The sequence below is a fragment of the Mytilus edulis genome, chromosome 7 (assembly GCF_963676685.1).
Source record: "Mytilus edulis chromosome 7, xbMytEdul2.2, whole genome shotgun sequence".
NCBI classification, from domain to species: Eukaryota; Metazoa; Mollusca; class Bivalvia; order Mytilida; family Mytilidae; genus Mytilus; species Mytilus edulis.
The window spans coordinates 77,007,971-77,030,102 of NC_092350.1; the positions used below are offsets into that span (position 1 = coordinate 77,007,971).

General features: G+C 30.9%; 1 protein-coding gene across 4 annotated transcripts in view; it reads right to left on the bottom strand.

Moving 5' to 3' along the window:
* LOC139482261 (kinesin-like protein KIF18A) overlaps positions 1-22,132 on the bottom strand; it is a 57,978-nt gene that overhangs the window by 32,078 nt on the left and 3,768 nt on the right. For all 4 annotated transcript variants that reach the window (XM_071266003.1, XM_071266005.1, XM_071266004.1 and 1 more), the window contains exons 2-11: positions 13,384-13,793; positions 12,845-13,002; positions 11,980-12,084; positions 8,234-8,344; positions 6,739-6,936; positions 5,906-6,003; positions 5,016-5,091; positions 4,151-4,225; positions 2,766-2,854; positions 608-764 (exon numbers count right to left, since the gene is read on the bottom strand). In XM_071266003.1, the coding sequence (XP_071122104.1) occupies positions 608-764; positions 2,766-2,854; positions 4,151-4,225; positions 5,016-5,091; positions 5,906-6,003; positions 6,739-6,936; positions 8,234-8,344; positions 11,980-12,084; positions 12,845-13,002; positions 13,384-13,771 (1,455 nt within the window). In that variant the 5' untranslated portion in view covers positions 13,772-13,793. The remainder of the gene's footprint in view (positions 1-607; positions 765-2,765; positions 2,855-4,150; positions 4,226-5,015; positions 5,092-5,905; positions 6,004-6,738; positions 6,937-8,233; positions 8,345-11,979; positions 12,085-12,844; positions 13,003-13,383; positions 13,794-22,132) is intronic.

The window sequence follows — 22,132 nt, forward strand, 5'->3', positions numbered from 1 at the left end:
GTGGCAGGCAATGAAGTAACACAAGTAGTAAGAGGCAGGCAATGAAGTAACACAACTAGTAAGTGGCAGGCAATGAAGTAGCACAACTAGTTGTGCTACTAAACATATGTGTAGTGTATATCCTCAAGGTAATCATTTGTAGACAAATTCCAAGTAAGTATTGTACAGTTATCTCCCTCTTTGTTAGGTATTTTCATGTAGTTGGTTAGAATTTGAGACATGTTATTTTTTTTACATAATAGTATACTAGAAATTGCATGATACAGTTAATAAAGACATTTTGGTGATGCTTTCATTACTAAAAGAGTGATGGAATATGTTTCCCATTAGTTAGAAATAATATTTTTAAACATTCAATTGATTTGTTTAAATTCAGCAGTGCCTGAAACTGTCATAACACATGTCTTATTATTGTGCATTGTTAAACCATTCCAATAATAGTTCTTTATGTTTTGAAACATTGGCTACCTATCTGAGAGTACCATGCATTACAAACATGGGATACATTTATTATTTTTTTTCGTGAAAAGAAAGACTTATGATGCTAGAAATAATGGTTATGTTTACAATTGGTAAACATGTTGAGAATCTATATTATAACATTTACCCCTGAAGTATTATCACTAATTAAAGCCATTCTAGATAGACATTTTTCTTTCCTGTGGATTTTCCACTCCAAATCTCTACTCTTCAGCTCAGCATCTAAAAATTCTCTACAGAACTGTAGCCTAGTACAGAATACAACATCTAATTTTTCTTTCAGTCTGAAAAAAAAGAGATCTATGTTATAAACATTCTTAGAATTTGAATTTTAATACTAAAGAAGCGAATAAACTATTAATCTAATATTATAAGCTGTCTAAACAATAACAAGGTAAAATTCTAGATGTATCTATATTTAGCTCAGACTCACAGATGTATCTATATTTAGGTCAGACTCACAGATGTATCTATATTTAGCTCAGACTGACAGATGTACATGTCAATGGCTGTAAAAGTCTACCCACATACAAATTCTCCCTGTATCTATATTTAGCTCAGACTGACAGATGTGCATGTCAATGGCTGTAAAAGTCTACCCACATACAAATTCACCCTGTATCTATATTTAGCTCAGACTCACAGATATACATGTCAATGGCTGTAAAAGTCTACCCACATACAAATTCTCCCTGTATCTATATTTAGCTCAGACTCACAGATATACATGTCAATGGCTGTAAAAGTCTACCCACATACAAATTCTCCCTGTATCTATATTTAGCTCAGACTGACAGATGTGCATGTCAATGGCTGTAAAAGTCTACCCACATACAAATTCTCCCTGTATCTATATTTAGCTCAGACTGACAGATGTGCATGTCAATGGCTGTAAAAGTCTACCCACATACAAATTCTCCCTGTATCTATATTTAGCTCAGACTGACAGATGTGCATGTCAATGGCTGTAAAAGTCTACCCACATACAAATTCTCCCTGTATCTATATTTAGCTCAGACTGACAGATGTGCATGTCAATGGCTGTAAAAGTCTACCCACATACAAATTCTCCCTGTATCTATATTTAGCTCAGACTGACAGATGTGCATGTCAATGGCTGTAAAAGTCTACCCACATACAAATTCTCCCTGTATCTATATTTAGTTCAGACTGACAGATGTACATGTCAATGGCTGTAAAAGTCTACCCACATACAAATTCTCCCTGTATCTATATTTAGCTCAGACTGACAGATGTGCATGTCAATGGCTGTAAAAGTCTACCCACATACAAATTCTCCCTGTATCTATATTTAGCTCAGACTCACAGATATACATGTCAATGGCTGTAAAAGTCTACCCACATACAAATTCTCCCTGTATCTATATTAAGCTCAGACTGACAGATGTACATGTCAATGGCTGTAAAAGTCTACCCACATACAAATTATATGTGTGAAAATTGAATTTAAAAAAATATACTAAACTTTTATTTCTACACTTACATGTATAATAAAAATAATAAACACATCAGGAAAAAGGTTAAAGTTAAAAAAAAAAAGTATTACATTGGTTGCAATTAGATACATTGATTTCCCAGTTAAATAAAAACCCATTTGCCAATGTAATAAAAAGAATAACTAATAAAGGAATTCAAATATTGAAATATTATTCAACTCGTGACCAAATACACTGATAATTAACTCATGCCCTACCCCCATTCGTGAATTAATGTGTTGTTCAGTCACTCATTGAATATTTTTCTCTATTTGAATTCTTCGATTAGTTATTCTATAATTCTCTAAATGTTATGAATGATCTTGGCATATTGACATCATACAAAAGAAAATTCTCAAGTTGAAGGTTTTTCTGCTACTTGTATGCTTTAAATTTGGAAACAATCTACTGTAAATTCAGAAATCTTTGCATGCATCTGTTCTAGCAATTGTTCGTAAAATGGACTTAAATAGATTAATTATAGGGATTTCATGAAAATCTGCATCCAGTTATACAAGAATGATTTTTTATTATTACGATACTCATTCAGTCGCATTATAAAAAAAAACGTGCCATAATTTCTGAATCTACAGTAGTCAAAGAAGAGTTTTTGAGGTGGATGCTGATTATTAATCAATTTAATTTAAATGAATCACACATTTATGTTAAGTCAATATGGTGGCGCTCTCCTTATATACAGTTATTACATGTTTTACAGTCATCAACATAACACTGGCAAGAGTTGGTTTCACAGCATCAGCTGAATGTTTACTATAATATGTAAAATACCTGCAGATTTCTACACTGCTTGTCTGAGTAACAGCTGCCACAAGCTTTCCTTCTTCATAAAATCGTAATTTCTCTTTAAGTTCTGTAATCTGTAATAAACAAAATATATTGCACTGTAGATTTAGATTTAGTTGTGGAACATAATATAAAGGTTTTGTCAGAGGTAATGCAACCTGGAAAACCATGAATTTCTAATTTATTTATTTATTTTACATTTTACTTTGGAACTGACATGATCTATAACATACATCACTGTTGATAAATAACAAAATTGTAAAAAGAAACTTCCTCAGGCAAAGTTTCTCTTGGATGAATAAAATTTTCTTTTTAATAATACAGCTATCAATGTTTCAACATATACTTAATTACATCCCTGGCTTTCCATTGTTTACGTTTGAGCATTCATAATGAATGTAAATCATTGGTTATATAATATTCAAGGTAGATGGGGAGTCAAAATTAAAATCCATAGAATCTTTTTTATGATTTGTGATTTGAAGTTTATTTCATGCTTTTCCCCCAAATGATAATTATTATGGGTCACTGGGAGGTTTTTTCACGCTACAGGTTGTGCAAAATTGTCACATTTTGTAGAGATTATGCATGGAAAACCCAATTTTGTGTGATAAAAAGAAAACTACACCATAGCATTTTAAGAGGAGTATATAAGTATATAGCTTTTATAATATGCTTTCAGATAAGCAAAAGACAAATGGGGTCACCTGACTAGGTTTCTTGCTACAAATTAAAATAGGATAATTCACAACACAATTATTATAGAAATTATAATAAAATGTTGAGTAATTTTCCTTTATTTCTAAGTTTGCAAAGTTGAAGAAAAAGAATCAAACAAATATATTTTTTTTTTTGAATACAGCAATAAATATGACAGTACACATAATTTTCTATATCAATACGAAGAGTCTTACATATGAGTTATAATACTTTCAAAATTTAAACATTTCATTAAAGCTAAACTGATTGTTATCTGCTATTTCAAAATCCAAGATGGAGGAAGACATCCCAGCTACCTAAGTTAAGTGTTTAATTTTACTTCAATGTTTTGATAAAATTAGATATTTTATATTTTAACAGAAATGAAAAACTAAAAACTGTTAAATACTTTTACATGAAGTTATATAACAGAATTGGACTAATAACTTTTGTAGACTATAAGCCAGTAATTAAATTTAATGCCAAAATCAACACAACAAATTGTTCAGATGAAGATATGAAATAAGATTTGAAAAGGGACATCCTGTGAGCCAGATTCTATGAAATATTTAGACAACTCTGTCATGTTCTGGAGCAGTGAAAGATATAAAGTGGAACGTAATAAAAGACAGATGAACAGATTAATGTCTTTATATATAAGTTAATACTACCTCCTTCCTCAGCTCCTCTACTATCTCTCCATATCTCCCCACATGGAAATCAACATTTAGTACATTCTTCTTCAGCTGCCAAAAATGTTAAAATGCATTATTTAAAAATATAAGAAATAAAGCATAAACAATTAAACACTAGATTAAAAAATGGTTTTTTTTCAATCTATAAAACATAAAGGCTTTTTATGACTCTGAGGTACTGTAATTTAAGAAATTATTGTTTTTATTAATGGGAATAATGTGACCACTTGCACTGAGTATCACAGTAATAAGAATTTGCATTCTGATATCAGACATTTACATGCTTTCTTATAACCGCAATCATTAAACTCACCTTTTTTTTAATTCTTTGAAAACAGCACTAATAAATGCACGCAAAAATTTCTGAATTAACAGTATTCAAAGTTTAACATTTTAAATGGATGTTTTTATATTGTTGAGGACTGAATTTTAATACCTACATATTTTTTTGTTGTTGCTGGTTCTACTTTTTCGGCATATCCACAAATTTAATTTTATTCACATATCATTTCAATGTGACCATTCTTTATATAAGAAGATTAATACACAATACTATGTTTATGCATACTAGACAAAAAGCTTAGTGAGCCTCACTTTTTTTTTTAGCCAATGCAAACAATGTTTACACATTTCCACCAAACTGTGCCTATTTTTTTCATAATAAAATTTTATGCAGAAGATCAATTTTAAAGTGTTTTTAAATCTCAACTGTCATCTCTGTCTTTTAAAGAAATTGGTCTCATATTGATTGCTCAGTAGGTTGATCACAAAAAAATAATTATGAGGGGTATATAGCATTTCATGATTTTTTTACAATTTTCTAATTACTCCTATAACTTACCGTAGACTGAATATTCTTTGCTCTATCAGCATATTTGAGTGTGTTGTAAGTATCTTCATAAGTATGGCCAGATGGACTGAAATATCAAAAATTGTTAATTAATAACAGGTAAATCTATAAACTGGTTTTATTCACAAAATAAACATAGTTTATATGTGTTCCTTGTTTTTTTTATATAGATTAGACCGTTGGTTTTCCCGTTTGAATGGTTTTACACTAGTAATTTTAGGGTCCTTTATAGCTTCTTGTTAGGTGTGAGCCTAGGCTCTGTGTTGAAGGCCGTACATTGACCTATAATGGTTTACTTTTATAAATTGTTATTTGGATGGAGAGTTGTCTCATTTGCACTCATACCACATCTTCCTATATTTAATTACTTCAGTCAGAGACATTTTTCTATAATATATCTGTAATTTATTGATGTATCTGTAAAAATTGAATGTATAAATGTTCTGGAAAAACCGGCAACTTCATAGAGTTTATGTAAAGAAAACTCAATTACTTCTTGGAATTTTTTTCAATTTGACAAAACTGTAAAATTGTAGACATTTATCAGGGTCACAACTTTTATTTTCCTCACTTTTGCATTGTGAACATTCAGTTGGTTACTTTTAATTGGTAATTGTATAAACCATGTGACATAGTACTAACAAATAAAACAATCTACAGTTATTAATGCACGAATTAAACTTAAAATAAAATGCACATATCATCAAATACTGATACCATAATCAGATTTTTTTTTTAAATGTTTCTCACTTTGTCATGAAGTGTTTTTTTTTAATAGCCGACTATATTGTATGAGTTTTTCTCATGATTGCCTAATTCCATGTCATTTGGACTCTGGTGGTTAGATAGTTTATAATGTAACCATAGAAACATGAACATACCTTACTGCAGCTATCATAACAGTTTGACAATTACCACCAAGTGAATCTTTTAACAGCCGTGTTAATTTACTATCTCTGTAGGGAACATGACCTTTATACTGAAAATGTAAGAATGTTAATATATCTGTAAAGTAACTACAATAAAAATGAAATAACTTGTGCTAAATGTCATGTGGATTTGAATTGTGGATTGCTTGAGCAGTACCTTTCACCACACACCTTGTTTTTATAATAATTTGAAAAAGTTTAAAAACGAAAAAACACATAAAAAATATGTCTGTAAATTCTTATTCTATAAATACAAAAGCATGTACATGTATCATGTGTATTATGAATGGTATTCATTATTGTTCTTAATCTTGTTATATAGTTATCAATTTTGTGAATGCAAATTTTTATGTAAAATAACCCTTCTGAACAAAGTTTATCATAAAAAAATGAAATATTGGAATTACTCTGATTGTCTGGTACATTTAATTACATCATCCAGATACTTTGTAAATACAAACTTTTTTAGTTTGTTGTTTTGTACATAAATCAGACTATTGTGTTTTGCTCAATGTTGAAGGCAGGAACACACAATATTTTGATAATTGTTTAGTATTAGTTGTAGTGAGATTATTTAAATGTTAATCTTTGTTGTATCTATGCTATTCTTGACTTATGTTCATAACTGAGGGTTTGTTTTTTTAAATATTTCGTATTTAGTATTATATCTTCCAATTTCTATTCTTAGAAACATTCACTGATCGTCTTATTGACATATACCAAACATCTCCTTTTATTCATGATCATATTTATATACAAAAAGGAGGATATTTTAAGAAACAAACCTTTGGATCCGCTAAAGCATTTATAACATTCCCCAAGGCCAATAAAGATCTGTTAATATTAGCTCCCTCTCTGAATCTCTTTCCTCTATTTTTAGTAACAGAGCCTCTTTCTGAGCCTGCTAAATCTACCAGGCAAAGTTTAGCAACTTTGACCTCAGCTGAAATATTTGCTGTCCTGTCTTTCTGTCTGACAAAAACCTAAAAAATATTATATAAATACAAATGAGACAGTTTGGGTGTTGAAAGTTGTGGATGCTCAAATAGTCAGTAGACTTTTTACTAAAAACTGCAAACTTATATAAATGTAATTAAAATTGCATTGATACTGGTTAACAACAATTACAACTTAACAGCATAAAAAGTTTCAACAACAAAAACAATTGAAGATTAATCATTTGAATCAGTGATTGTTATTTTAAATAAATGTGACAACATCCATTAAACCTAAACTTTTAAAATAATAAGTGAACCATAAAATCTGGGACAAAACCATAATTAGCATATATTTTTAGAACCGAGTTTCAAGTTTAAATCATGAAATTAAGTGCCTAATGAAATACTTAATTTCTAACAAGCAGATTCAGATTCAGATTCAATGATCAATTTTCACAGCTTCAAAACAATGTCACAATAAAAAATTATCACTTTTCACTGCAAAAATAAAATGGTAATCTCATAATGCTCATTCATGCCAGGCTGAGTGCTGAAAAAAAATTAAAATGTCACATTAAAAATGATCACTTTTCACAGCTTCAAAACATGCCAGGAAATGCTCAGATTGCAGGATTTTGCACGATTTTTCGCCGGCTAGACCCCCAGCCTGAAAAAATTATTAGATATTGTACATGGTATGTATACAGGGGTCGAAATTAGCGCTAGTCCGGTAGTCCGGGACTAGTAAAATTTGCGTCGGACCAGTAGATTTTGTCAGCTGGTAGTCCGGCGGACCAGTAGAAATTTGTCGATAAAAATCACTGATTGCATCGCAATCTCCGTTTGTTTACAAAACATTTTACCTGTAAAATCAATTACACGGTACTGGGGGGTATTACAATTGATCAAGTTAATTAATATCTCGGGTGATCATCCTTCACAACAATATAAAATGTGGAAATTTTTGGAAGGAGTTAAACCGCCGGACAAAAGACAATGTTGATATTTTTTCTGTCCTTGATCCTGATTTTGATGAAGAAAATCATTGAGATTACCAAAGCCTTTATCAAAATCAAAATAAAGATTATTCCTTTAGTGTCTAACTTATGTAAACGAAAGCATCAAAATAAAACTAAACATCTGTCATTTATATTAGTGTTTGTCAAATTAATTTTTGCATGACCAGTAGATTTGGAGCCGGACCAGTAGAGTTTTCAGTCCACTGGTCCGGCTGGCCAGTACACAAAAAAGCTTAAATTCGACCCCTGTATGTATATATAATATATATTTGCTTATGATATCCCTTGGAATTTTCAGATAAAAATGCTTTAGGACCAATTACCTGAAAAACAGCATGTGATCGTGATGATTCAGCATTAGCATCAGTTGGATGTTGTGTTCTGTTTTTATTTCCATAGTGTAACATGTGTAATAACTCATCGGCATCTTTTGGCTAGAAGTATATAATCACATGTATAAGTGATAACTTCATCTACATCATTTAACTAGAATTACATTAAAGGTACATATTTATTACACTAGATAGGCATTTCTGCAATTAATGTCTCATTGTTGATACTTGAGGCCAAAATAATTGAAAGTCCAAAATATTATACAAACGTTGGTGTTTTCAATGATTTTTTTATGAAAAATGTGTCAACAATTTTTTTAAAAACATCATGTGAAAACTGATCACTTCTTCATGAATTAATTATGCCTGTTTTACTCCAGACCTTCTTTTCGTGCAGAATAAAGTTGAGATTGGCTTAATCAGAAAAAAACCCACCTATATACAAATAGAATACAATTTTGCATGTTAAAATGTTTTACACTGTTTTATTTCTTTTTATTGTTATAAGGTGTATAGAACACCAACACTTCGCATTTAATAAACAAGGGATTTCCCACAACATGCACAAGTGTGCTATATATACCAGACATGTTAAAATCATGTGACTGATCAAAATTCCTAATGCCATTTTCAACCGAGGTATGACAAATTGTAAAGGAAGGGTTCTTATCGCTGAGACATTCAATAAATCCTTTGATTTAGTACAGAGCTCTGCAGGCCTGACATTAAAACCTACAAATTTATAGTTATTGCGTTTCATTTTACTTACATATAGTTTACATGTTCTGAGATTTATTTTGATATTAATATTAAAGGGAAACTTCGCAAAAAAATCAAAAATTGATATTATGTCCATTCTGTATAAAAATGCTCAAATTTATAGATATTAATGTTTTATTCCGCTAAATAAGAGATCACCATCGATTTTAAATTTTGAGTATCAGTTCTCTACTCTCCGCCATCTTGTCATCTTCTCCGATGAAAAATCCCGATATGTCAATAAACCACAAAGGAACAAAACTACAGTAAACGATGTAGTCGTAATTGCGTGTCGATATCTTGTCAATCGTACGGTTGGTTTATCTGACTGACTAACTTGATACGGAAAATGGTCTTATATTTTTAAATAACCATATAGTCTGTTATTTTTAAACTGATAATATTGTAATTAGTTAAAAAGTCAAAGTTCAAATCATAAAATGATAAATAAGTGTTCCGTGGAAATTGTTTTCGAAAATCTAATTCTTTCATAATTCTTTCAAGTAATAAACTTTATTTAAATAAATTCGGATCTTCCCTTATCTGATCACCAGCATGGCTAAAGGTATTACTCCCAAAGGTATTGGAAGGGGTGTAAGGTGACACGTCCAGGTATTCAATCGATTTCCTGTCCGGCGGGCTTGCAAGTTCATGCATCGTTTCACTTCTGTAGGTATTGATCAGTGTACACGACCGTTACTTATAACTTTCCATTTTGAACTATCAGGTGCATGTATAATATACATTTTTGTCTTGCGTGTCCGAAAGTGATATAATATACTAGTCATTACTGAACTCATACGCTTGTTTATAAATAACATTTCTGGTGTAAAGAATATTATTTATATAAAAAAAAAAATAATACAAAAAAAAATAATTGAAGAAATACAAATCTATTTACATATTTTTCCAAGGGTTAATTTGGGAAAATGTAATATATACTCGTTGTCAATAGTTTAGGACAGATTGGAACATACCAGAATTATTGATCTAAAAAAATGTGCGCACTTGTCGACGATTCGTGTATAATTACGCTTGGTAGAAAGTTACGGAACTATAGTCAGTAGCGCAATTTAAAATATGTATACATGTATACATTGAACATAAGAAAGAAACATACATTTTGTGTAAATTGTGGTAAAAGTTTTGTAAATAGACTAGTCCATGTATGCCAACAGTATGTAATCAACGAATTCGATAGACTATTGTATACCAAAAGAAGAAGAAGAAAAAAAAGAAACAATTTGATTTAAATACAGGTCAATTTATAACTTGCTTTGGTTCATCGAAGTTAAGAACATAGTAAACTCACAGATTTATATATCAATTAAATTGTTCTCGAATAAAGGACAAAATTCGTCATCATCACAATTGTTCCAACATTCATGTAAAATATATGCAACTGGACGTACACTAATAATCCCCAAGGAATGTGAATATTTTCTAGGAAAACTATTGAGTATCAATTTCGGGATTTATTTTCTTTCTTGATATTCAATGACAGCAATTTAAAGAATAAACTGCTTGTCGGATATTTGTCCGCTTTAGGGGTATTCTTGCAAGTTGAACAGACTTATAATAACATTCAAAAATAGGGAAAGATAACATTAAATTCGTTGTCTTTTAATTTTAAACATCGTTGATCAAATAGTTATTTAAGTATATATATACGTTGGGAGACGACGATTATTATAGTTGTCTCAGATTTTAATAAGGACGTTCCCGATTATGAATAAATTTGGTTGACGTTTATCACACTTGAAAAGAATATCTATTCGTAATTTTTCGATTCCATTACAAAAATATTTTTTTCTTTATTCGTACATATTATATTCCGCTTCGGTAGAGTTATCTTCAGATAGTTTCATATATTAATTAATACATTGCTTTCAAAAGTCTAAATGTAAGTGTTCTCGTACATTTTTTCGCCTAATAAAGACAAATAAAAATGATTTAGTAAAGCTATTTCTAATGTCTAAGTCCCCCTTTTTTATGAGACATAAATCAAGGACAAGACTTGTATATCATTTCATTCTGACATATGAATTAAGTGTCCCGTCTTTAACCGAAAATTGTGTATTTCTTAGTAAATTAACTTATTTGAATTCAAATAAATAATAGCACCAAATATAATTAAATAATTCCACGGCGACCAATTTTTATTTGTCACCAACTTGAATATGTATTTTTAATGTGTGTATTAAATGCTACCACTGATCCGAATAGACAGTCACACCTGGCAAGGTGTGCCCTAGAGGCGTGGTTAAATACCGAAGTGCAAATAACAATTTACCTTTCAACAAGCCGTCTACGAGTATTGCCACAGAACCGTGAATACACACATCGTATAAACCTAGCCATAGCAGAGATAGTAAAAGGTCAATAATAGTACACCAACATATTGTCTTAACAGATTATTGTACTTTAATTTGTTCACCTTATCAGTCCGAAAATGCATTTATTAAAAATAAATTTATAACTTTTTGTGTTGTCTACAAAAATAATTCGAATATATACGTTTAACATAGATAATTTATCTCACGAATGAGTACAATTGAACGTCTGTGCGTTTTATCTTCTTATTATCGGATGGTTATTAGATAAAGCATAAGTCATCGGCGCGCTTACGATTACGTTAAAATATGATTAAAAACCAAGACTTTTAATGATTGTATTTTAAATCCCGGCATGCAAAAATCAGGAGAAAACGTCACGACCTACAGGAAGTAGTTGATATTTTTTCATTAATTATTGAATTTCTCCTTTATTACTGCACATATAGCGATAAAACTTTGTGAATATATATATTATGTCATAATGAACATATTTAAACCATAAGTAAAAAATCGTGAATTTTCCCTTTAAGTTTTCTATAAAATTCATAAAAACTTTTATTGTCCCCTTTCATTCATATCTATCATTGTCTATCATCATGATCATGTGTTATGATTTTTCTTACTATCCACCAGTTTTTTTACCTTATGCAATGACAAACCAGGAATAACAACTCCATTTTTTGCATCTTCACGAACAGGTAAAGTTTTACCTCCCATTAGTAAATCTCGAATCTGTTCATTGTAAACCTGTAATATATAAAACAAAATATTTATGTTGTGACAAAACAGAAACAACAACTTGATGATCTTATCTGTTGATGTAACATTACAACAAAAAACTTACATCATGTAAATACAAATATACTAAGCTATTGTTTCAGATAAGGGAGAAGGTTTGGTACCATTAAAACGTTTAATCCCGCTGCAATTGTATGCACCTGTTCTAAGTCAGGAATCTGATGTTTAGAAGTTGTCGTTTTTTTATGTGGTTCATAAGTGTTTCTTGTTTTTTATATAGATTAGTTGAATGATTTTACACTAGTATTTTTTTGGGGCCTTTTATAGCTTGCTGTACAGTGTGAGCTGATGCTCCATGTTGAAGACTGCACCTTGACCTTGACCTATAATGGTTTACTTTATAAATTGTGACTTTGATGGAGAGTTGTGTCATTGGCACTCCTATATCTATAAGCTGTCTATTTTGGATATCATATGGGTTGTTCTGTAGGATCAATACCATATTATTGAAAATCACATTCATACTCAGTTATCATGGTTATATCATTAATTGAAAACAGGTTTATAACCTATAATGATTTACTTTTACAAATTATGACTTGGATGAAGAGTTGTCTCATCATGCTCATTGTACCAAACCGTCTTTTATCTATATTTATGATATTAGGTAAACATCATAACATTCCTTCTGAGTTCTCATGAAATGATATTTTGAAATTAAACAAAAAGCTACATACATTTGTACATGTTAACACTGAAGCCAATTTACCTCAAGATAAGAGACAGCAATATCACAAGTCTTTTGTCCTTCCACAGCACCAATCCTGTTATATAAATCCATCATAGTTAGGTACATAACTCCTGGCATCGTTGGGTTACCCAACATTGTATGAGTTTTCCCAGCACCTGTTGCTCCATAGGCAAATACTGAAAAAATCATACAAAACTGGTTATATTATCCAAGTTATTCAACTATTTAGCTGTAGAAACTAATGTAATAAAAACATCCGGACCTGTCAGCTGGAAGAAATTTTTTGTTATGGTTGACATTTTATATTTGCTTCCATGATTTTTAACTCCCAAAAAGAGGTGGATGATTCCAAAAAGTCCATGATAACCCAACAAAATAATGGAAAAATCCTTACACATTCCAAAATACAGTCTGCAGACACTTTAAATACATCTGACAGTCAAAATTTAGAAAGAAAAAATAAATTGTGCAATGTATTTATCAAGTTAATAGTAAATTTTGGAAGGCTGAATTGCTTTATCAATTTGAGATCAATAATTTTACAAATCAATCATTACCTGAACAGTTGTAACCTTCCATGAAGGAATCTAAGATTTTCTTTGTTGTCTGTTGATAAACTTCATGGTTTGCTGACACGGGATCAAATACATAATCGAAAGCAAATTTCAAGTCTTTATTTTGTCGTTTACGAATGTCCCTTCTGTGATGCCTGTGTCTGTATCCATACTCTGGGGAATTTTGCTCATTTGGGTCAAAAACAAGAACATGTTCATTCATGGCTCTGACAACAATTCTGTGATTCCCACTTTGTTCCATACCATTTTCTGGTCTGATTCGGACCACAACCTTGACATTACTTTTGTTTTCTGTATCATCTCTCTGATCTTTTCTTGGTGTTGCAACAGCAGCATAGCTTGGTCTTCTCTGTCTCATTGCCAGTGTCATACTGTTTCACTTTTATTTGGACCTGTAAATATCATGAATATTATCAAAATATGTTAAAAGTTATAACTTATATTCATTAATTTATTTCCTACCTTTCAAACTGTAATTGTAAAATATGAACATGTATAATGTGTCTGTAAGGCTTATTCAATATATCATGATATTTTAAGATATCTTATTGTTCAGGCCTCAACCTTTAAGACAATAATGTGCAAGATTTCAACTTTAAATACACTGTTTGGTGTGATGCCTTAAGCTTCTTGCAACGGTTTCAATAAAAAAATCAAAATAGCTTTTCAAGACGTCATTATTATTTTATAAGTCATTTTTCAATATATATATATGTTCTAGGGTTTAATATTGTGTATTAAAAGAGGGGTGGGGGGGGGGGGGGTTTGTCGTCTGCTTTTTTTTCAGAAATTTATCTTTTGTGACAGAATAATATGCAGGTCAAGTTTTCACTTTACATGTATATATTTTTTTTGCTCAATGGAAAAATAGTTATAGACATGAAAAAAACACTGTATTGTATTGGTAAAGCTTTAAAGTAAAAGACAAATGTAAATGACAGACAGATAATTAATTACAAATAATATGTGTACTAAATATAAAATACACATACAGTTCGATTACAAATAATATGTGTACTAAATCTAAAATACACATACAGTTCCATTACAAATAATGTGTGTACTAAATCTAAAATACACATACAGTTCAATTACAAATAATATGTGTACTAAATCAAAAATACACATACAGTTCAATTACAAATAATATGTGTACTAAATCTAAAATACACATACAGTTCAATTACAAATAATACATGTATGTGTACTAAATCTAAAATACACATACAGTTCAATTACAAATAATATGTGTACTCAATCTAAAATACACATACAGTTCAATTACAAATAATATGTGTACTAAATCTAAAATACACATACAGTTCAATTACAAATAATACATGTATGTGTACTAAATCTAAAATACACATACAGTTCAATTACAAATAATATGTGTACTAAATCTAAAATACACATACAGTTCAATTACAAATAATACATGTATGTGTACTAAATCTAAAATACACATACAGTTCAATTACAAATAATATGTGTACTCAATCTAAAATACACATACAGTTCAATTACAAATAATATGTGTACTAAATCTAAAATACACATACAGTTCAATTACAAATAATATGTGTACTAAATCTAAATTACACATACAGTTCCATTACAAATAATATGTGTACTAAATCTAAAATACACATACAGTTCAATTACAAATAATGTGTGTACTAATTCTAAAATACACATACAGTTCAATTACAAATAATGTGTGTACTAAATCTAAAATACACATACAGTTCCATTACAAATAATGTGTGTACTAAATCTAAAATACACATACAGTTCCATTACAAATAATATGTGTACTAAATCTAAAATACACATACAGTTCCATTACAAATAATATGTGTACTAAATCTAAAATACACATACAGTTCCATTACAAATAATATGTGTACTAAATCTATAATACACATACAGTTGAGACAGTGGGTAGGTAGGTAGGCATTTTCTTTTCTTTTTTTCAAAAAAAGAAATTGAGGTATCAGGTGTTTATTAGTCTTCATGCCTATCTGATTAAAAAAAAACTTCTTCAAATCAGGACAATAAAAGAATTTGAGTAGGCAGCTTTTTTCTGGATACATTTTTAGGTAGGGTTTTTATTTTTATAAATTTTCTGTTTACAAAACTTTTGAATTTTTTTTCGAAAAACTAAGGATTTTCTTACCTTAGCCGTATTTGGCACAACTTTTGGGAATTTTGGGTCCTCAATGCTCTTCAACTTTGTATTTGTTTGGCTTTTTAACTATTTTGATCTGAGCGTCACTGATGAGTCTTATGTAGACGAAACGCGCGTCTGGCGTATAAAATTATAATCCTGGTACTTTTGATAACTATTGGGCAAACAAACCTATTCTTTTTTATGGCCTGATGGTGATGTGTTTGTACATCTTACTTTACTGAACATTCTTGCTGTTTACAATTATCTCTATCTATAATGAACTTGGCCCAGTAGTTTCAGTTGAAAATGTTAGTAAAAATTTAAAAATTTTATGAAAATTGTTAAAAATTGACTATTAAGGACAAAACCTCATTAGGGGGTCAATTGACCATTTTGGTCATGTTGACTTATTTTTAGGTCTTACTTTGCTGTACATTATTGCTGTTTACAGTTTATCTCTATCTATAATAATATTCAAGATAATAACAAAAAATGGCAAAATTTCCTTAAAATTACCAATTCAGGGACAGCAACCCAACAACCAGTTGTCCAATCCATCTGAAAATTTCAGATCTTAACCTGATAAACAATTTAACCCCATCAGATTTGCTCTAAATGTTTTGGTTTTTGAGTTATAAGCCAAAAACTGCATTTTACCCCTATGTTCTATTTTTAGCCGTGGCGGCCATCTTGGTTGGTTGGCCGGGTCACGCCACACATTTTTAAACTAGATACCCCAATGATGATTGTGGCCAAGTATGGTTAAATTTGGCCCAGTTGTTTCAGAGGAGAAGATTTTCCTAAAAGATTACTAAGATTTACGAAAAATGGTTAAAAATTGACTATAAAGGGCAATAACTCCTAAAGGGTTCTTATTTGTAAATCTTACTTTGCTGAACATTATTGCTGTTTACAGTTTATCTCTATCTATAATAATATTCAAGATAATAACTATCTAGACTATAATAATATTCAAGATAATAACCAAAAACAGCAAAATAAAGATAGATCTAGACCTGATAAACAATTTTACCCCCATGTCAGATTTGCTCTAAATGCTTTGGTTTTTGAGTTATAAGCCAAAAACTGCATTTTACCCCTATGTTCTATTATTAGCCTTGGCGGCCATCTTGGTTGGTTGGCCGGGTCACGCCACACATTTTTTGAACTAGATACCCCAATAATGATTGTGGCCAAGTTTGGTTAAATTTGGCCCAGTAGTTTCAGAGGAGAAGATTTTTGTAAAAGTTAACCACAACGGACGACAACGACGGACGCCATGTGATGAGAAAAGCTCACTTGGCCCTTCGGCCAGGTGAGCTAAAAATGAAGTTTTTATTCAAGTTTGTGCTAGTATAACAGATCATTTTGCGAGCACATGTGTGCAAGTATCCATTAAAATGTCATTTGTTTTGCTTTAATGTTCACATTAAACGCAAAATGACTTGAATTGTTAAATGCTCGGGTTATCAATCAATAGAGGTTAGTAATTAACATTTTTGAACATGTCCATTGTAACTAACTGACTTCTGTTTTGTCAAAAGATATGGCATGTTTGATTAGCAATTTAAATATTATAAAAAAAGATATCTTAATTAATTATACACAATCTTTTGATCAAACAATCAACACAAAAGACTCAGGATTATACATAAAAATGTAAGCTCACCTTAAGGTTAAAATGAGCATGATGCGTGTACATAAATTTTTTATGTAAACTCCATAATTAGCAGTTTCATCTATGAAATGTTTAACCTTTTCGCTGCCACAGCAAAATTTCAAAATTCTATGTTCAGTGCCAAGGCTTGTTTTGGAAGTCGTTGCGAAGGTAAAAGAGCTTTGTGAAGTCAACAATAGTAGAAAGTTCTATTGAGAAATGAATGATGGTTTCCATTTCTACAGCATGTAATATGGCAATTCCGATATTTCCGGAATAATGCAATATTGTACTTGTCAAAATTAATATCTATATATATAATGTTTATTCAATAACAAATTATATACCCACAGAAACATAAATCAAAATAACACCATATATTATAAACATACAATCATTAAAAAAACACCAAGTCTAGCTATATATAAAATTGGGATGCAATACAAATTATGCAGAACATGATAATGTAGTAGGATAATGAGGGGGAAAACTATATTACCTTCCGAAAAATGTATTGATACATACAATGCAAACGTCAGATATTTTGAAAAGCCCAATTCACGACACGGCCGCCATACACATTACGAAACCCTTTTACTACCCGTCTCATGCTTTGTCAAATATTATTAAGCAAAGAAAACACAGAATACATATATATGTATTTACAACAAAAAGCCCAGCTTCCTTCCCTAAAGAGATGCAAGTTTGTGTGTCTCTATAAATGTGTAGCATATCAAGTGCTGAGAGTCTGAGTGTCATCTTGGTTCTCAAGTAGGTTTTAGTTCTGTTTATTGTTCTAAAAGATCAAAGTCTCAAATAGGTGGTGCATACATGTACATGTCAACATGTAAAAGTTGATTTTCTATAAGTATTTCATTAAAATTAATTCAGCATTTATGAAGCAATCATTTAATTTTCAAGATGGGGTATTTGGATCAAATTATGGATCCTGATTATTTTTTAGGCAAAATTTTGACCGTGGCATTGTCTTTCAGCACGCTGGTGCGCGCAACTTTTTTCTGAATTAAAATAATCTTTAATTGTGTGCCCCTTTTGTGTTACGGCTGTTTTATTTAAACCAATTGCTCATCCTTGATATTTTCACAAAGAAACCCTGTCCTGAATTTGACCTCAAACATACCCCCCCACCCCCATTTTGCCCCCCGGAATAAAAGTTGACAAAAATTGTTACTTACTGAGGAGATGTGGATACAAAAATAAAATGAAATGGGAAAATCACGGTAGGGTGAAGAACCACCTCTTAAAATATGATTTCCAAATTATTGTTTTGGCCAGTGGAGTTCTAGTCCAATTACCAAAATGCACCATTTTTTGGGAAAAAATATTTTGATGGCCTAGCTGGTGACCGAAAAATAATAAGATTTTGCATTGTAGCGTGAACAAATTTTATGCTGTCACCTGCTTGATGTATTTCTTTTTCACATGATAGGGAAAAAAATGTTGCTTTCCTTCTCATACATGTAAGGAAAAAATATCGGCAGAAGGTTCTGAAAAAAAAATATGAACACAATGAAAATCCCAGCCCCCAGAGTAGTAGATCTACACTGTAGCTGATGAGCTAGTCAGCGCATATGTCGATAAAAGAAAAACTATATGATAGTATGGAAAATAAAATGCTTCGCTGAGCGCAGCCGGATACCACTGGTCCGAGAACACAATTAATTCGTAGTGCATTTCTTTTAGAACATAAATGAAAATTAAAAAATTCCCACCTGCGCTTTCTCAATGAAATTTTTACAGTGTGTTGTACTACTTTTGGGACAAATTATATCAAAATTATAGAAAACTTCATCGCCTCTAACTCAAAATATGGACAATTTTGTGTTTAGGGTGTCTTGAAATCTTTTGACAGCTTCCGAAGTGCTAATTTTTAACCTTTTTCAGCTGGACCAAATCACTACTTTTCTGTAAAATTCTGGACCCAAATTTTTTTACAGTGTAATTTCACCCCCCTACTTACAATTTGAGGCATTAAACATGGAGAAATAAATTTGGAAGAGGTATAAAAATTATTGGCAAGTAACCCACTGTTAACACTAGGGACTATATTCGTGAACAACGAAAATCAAGGGACGACAATTGTGGTCTCGGACCTAATAGGATAGAAAGAGTTGACAAATCTTAAAAAAACTTGGTATGACCAAAGCTTAATAAATTATAACACTACTTGCAAAGTTTCGTAACAATAGGATATATATTATAGACAATATGTTAAATTCTATACTCATCTTTGCGTGTTAAATTTTGACGTTAAAATTGAATAATTTCAACTATCAACATTTTGGGCTTTGAAAATTAAAATATTGCAAAAAAATACTTTTTAAATGCCTTAATATATCATTTATTATGTACTAAAAGCAATAGAGTACTCATTTGATTTATCAGAGTTAGCATAATTATTCAAAAGTCAAATTTATATCAGCCTGGGCCTAAAAATTGAGGTTTTTCAATGAAAGGGGGCCTTACATGAAGATGTAATATTTTCCAGCAATTTTAAATTTGTGAAGCTTTTTGGTTATAAATAATCCTTACATATGTATTGAATGTACTTTAAATGGAAAGAAAAGTCACAAATAACATATCATATTAGTTTAAAAGGGTCTTAAGCCAAGTAAGACTGGAAAAAAATAAGGGTCAATTTAGGCCGTACCACATATTTACATTAAAAAATGCATATTGAGGCTATAAGAAATAAAAAATTGTGTCTTTTTTATCATTTCTATACTCATGTGATACGATACAACAAATCTGAGCACAAAAAGGCTCTTGCAATTAACTTTTCTTACAGACAGTATGGTCTGATACAAAGATTTTTGCCTTTTTAATGAAAAACTTGATTGTAATTTTAGTCTCAACAGGCTTATATTTAAACCACTTGCTATCCTACAGAAGAAAAGAAAGATATTATGTGAGATGGAACAGGTACAATAGACATTGTAAAGTGCTTTTGATACAAATTTAGTGAGGTCTTTATTGTGGACTTCAAATTTTATGTACCAAGAACCCCACTTTTGACTTCATCCAAACAGGGCGTTAGACAAGGGTCATTTATACAACACATTTTGTACATATTGTCTGAGATAATCTTCTTTTCTGTAGATTCTGAGTTCAAAAACAAGTAAAAGAACTAGATAAAGGCATAGAAACACAAGTATTGACACATGAAAGCCTGTCAGATAGAAAGTCAGGATGCCATGTATGCATCAGTATTGAAAAAGCCTTGAAATGCCTATTTTGACCATAAAATGCCAAAATTGGTCATTTTTGCAGATATTCTATTAAATAAAAGTTTAAATCCTTTAGTTTCATGCTATTTGACAAATTGACACCACCAAATCATTTAGGGAAGATGCCAAAGTACAGATTCTATATTTACAGACTTCACCTCTTAGGTCCGAGAACACAATTAATTCGTAGTGCATTTCTTTTAGAACATAAATGAAAATTAAAAAATTCCCACCTGCGCTTTCTCAATGAAATTTTTACAGTGTGTTGTACTACTTTTGGGACAAATTATATCAAAATTATAGAAAACTTCATCGCCTCTAACTCAAAATATGGACAATTTTGTGTTTAGGGTGTCTTGAAATCTTTTGACAGCTTCCGAAGTGCTAATTTTTAACCTTTTTCAGCTGGACCAAATCACTACTTTTCTGTAAAATTCTGGACCCAAATTTTTTTACAGTGTAATTTCACCCCCCTACTTACAATTTGAGGCATTAAACATGGAGAAATAAATTTGGAAGAGGTATAAAAATTATTGGCAAGTAACCCACTGTTAACACTAGGGACTATATTCGTGAACAACGAAAATCAAGGGACGACAATTGTGGTCTCGGACCCACTGCAGTGGTCAAACCCTGAACAGTTTGGGAAAATTTGGTCACAATATTCAAGCTTGATACTTTCTGAATTTGGATTGTAATCAAATTTATGACATAATATAGGTTTTTGACAAAAAATAAATGTGGTCAAAGATCTGACAAATCTATAGCGCAATTGAGGATTTCTTCTTGAAACTTTCCAAAAATCGGAATTTGAAAAATTTTGAAAAAAATTATGAATCCCTTAAAAAATTGTAACCCACACCCCAACTTATTGAAACCCCCCTTGGAGTAATAACTCCAACATTTCCTTTGTTGTATGAACCCTTGTAGTACAATTTCAGAGAAATCCATACACTTAACCACAAGTTATTGTCTGGAAACTAGAAACATGCTTCTTTTTGGCCCCTAATTCCTACATGTTTTGGGTAATTAACCCAGCCACCCCTTTGTTACATGGAACATTGTGGTACAATTTCAGAAAGATCCATACAATTACACACAAAAAAAATCCTTGTTTTTGGCCCTTAATTCTTTAAATGTTGGCACCATAAACCCTTAAAAAAAATGTCATAAAGATCTATTCACTTAAACTAAAATTATTGTCCGGAAACCAATTTATCTTCGGACAACGCAGACGACGACATCATACCATTATTCGATCCCAAATTTTTTTTTGTGGTCGTATAAAAATTATATTCAATCTTCTACAAAGAATGGTAACAAATTAAATGCTTATATATACTTTATAAACAAAACAGTGATGCACCACGTCTCTCTAGGTTTATATCATTTCTGCAAAGTATAATTGAGGATCTCGCAAAAGAGCATCTTTTATCAACGATCAAGTCAGCAAAGACTCCCTAATCGTGAACTAAATAATGCGCACATACAACTCCGTTAGGTCCCGACGGAAAAGAAAAAGATTGTAGCGGTTGTTCAGACCGAAACGGGTGGAATGGGAGAAAGAAAGAACTGTTTGTGTTAGATGTGGAAATGGACTTCATAAAAAATGCAAATATAATCATTTATCTTACCTCCTAAACATTTCTAGGG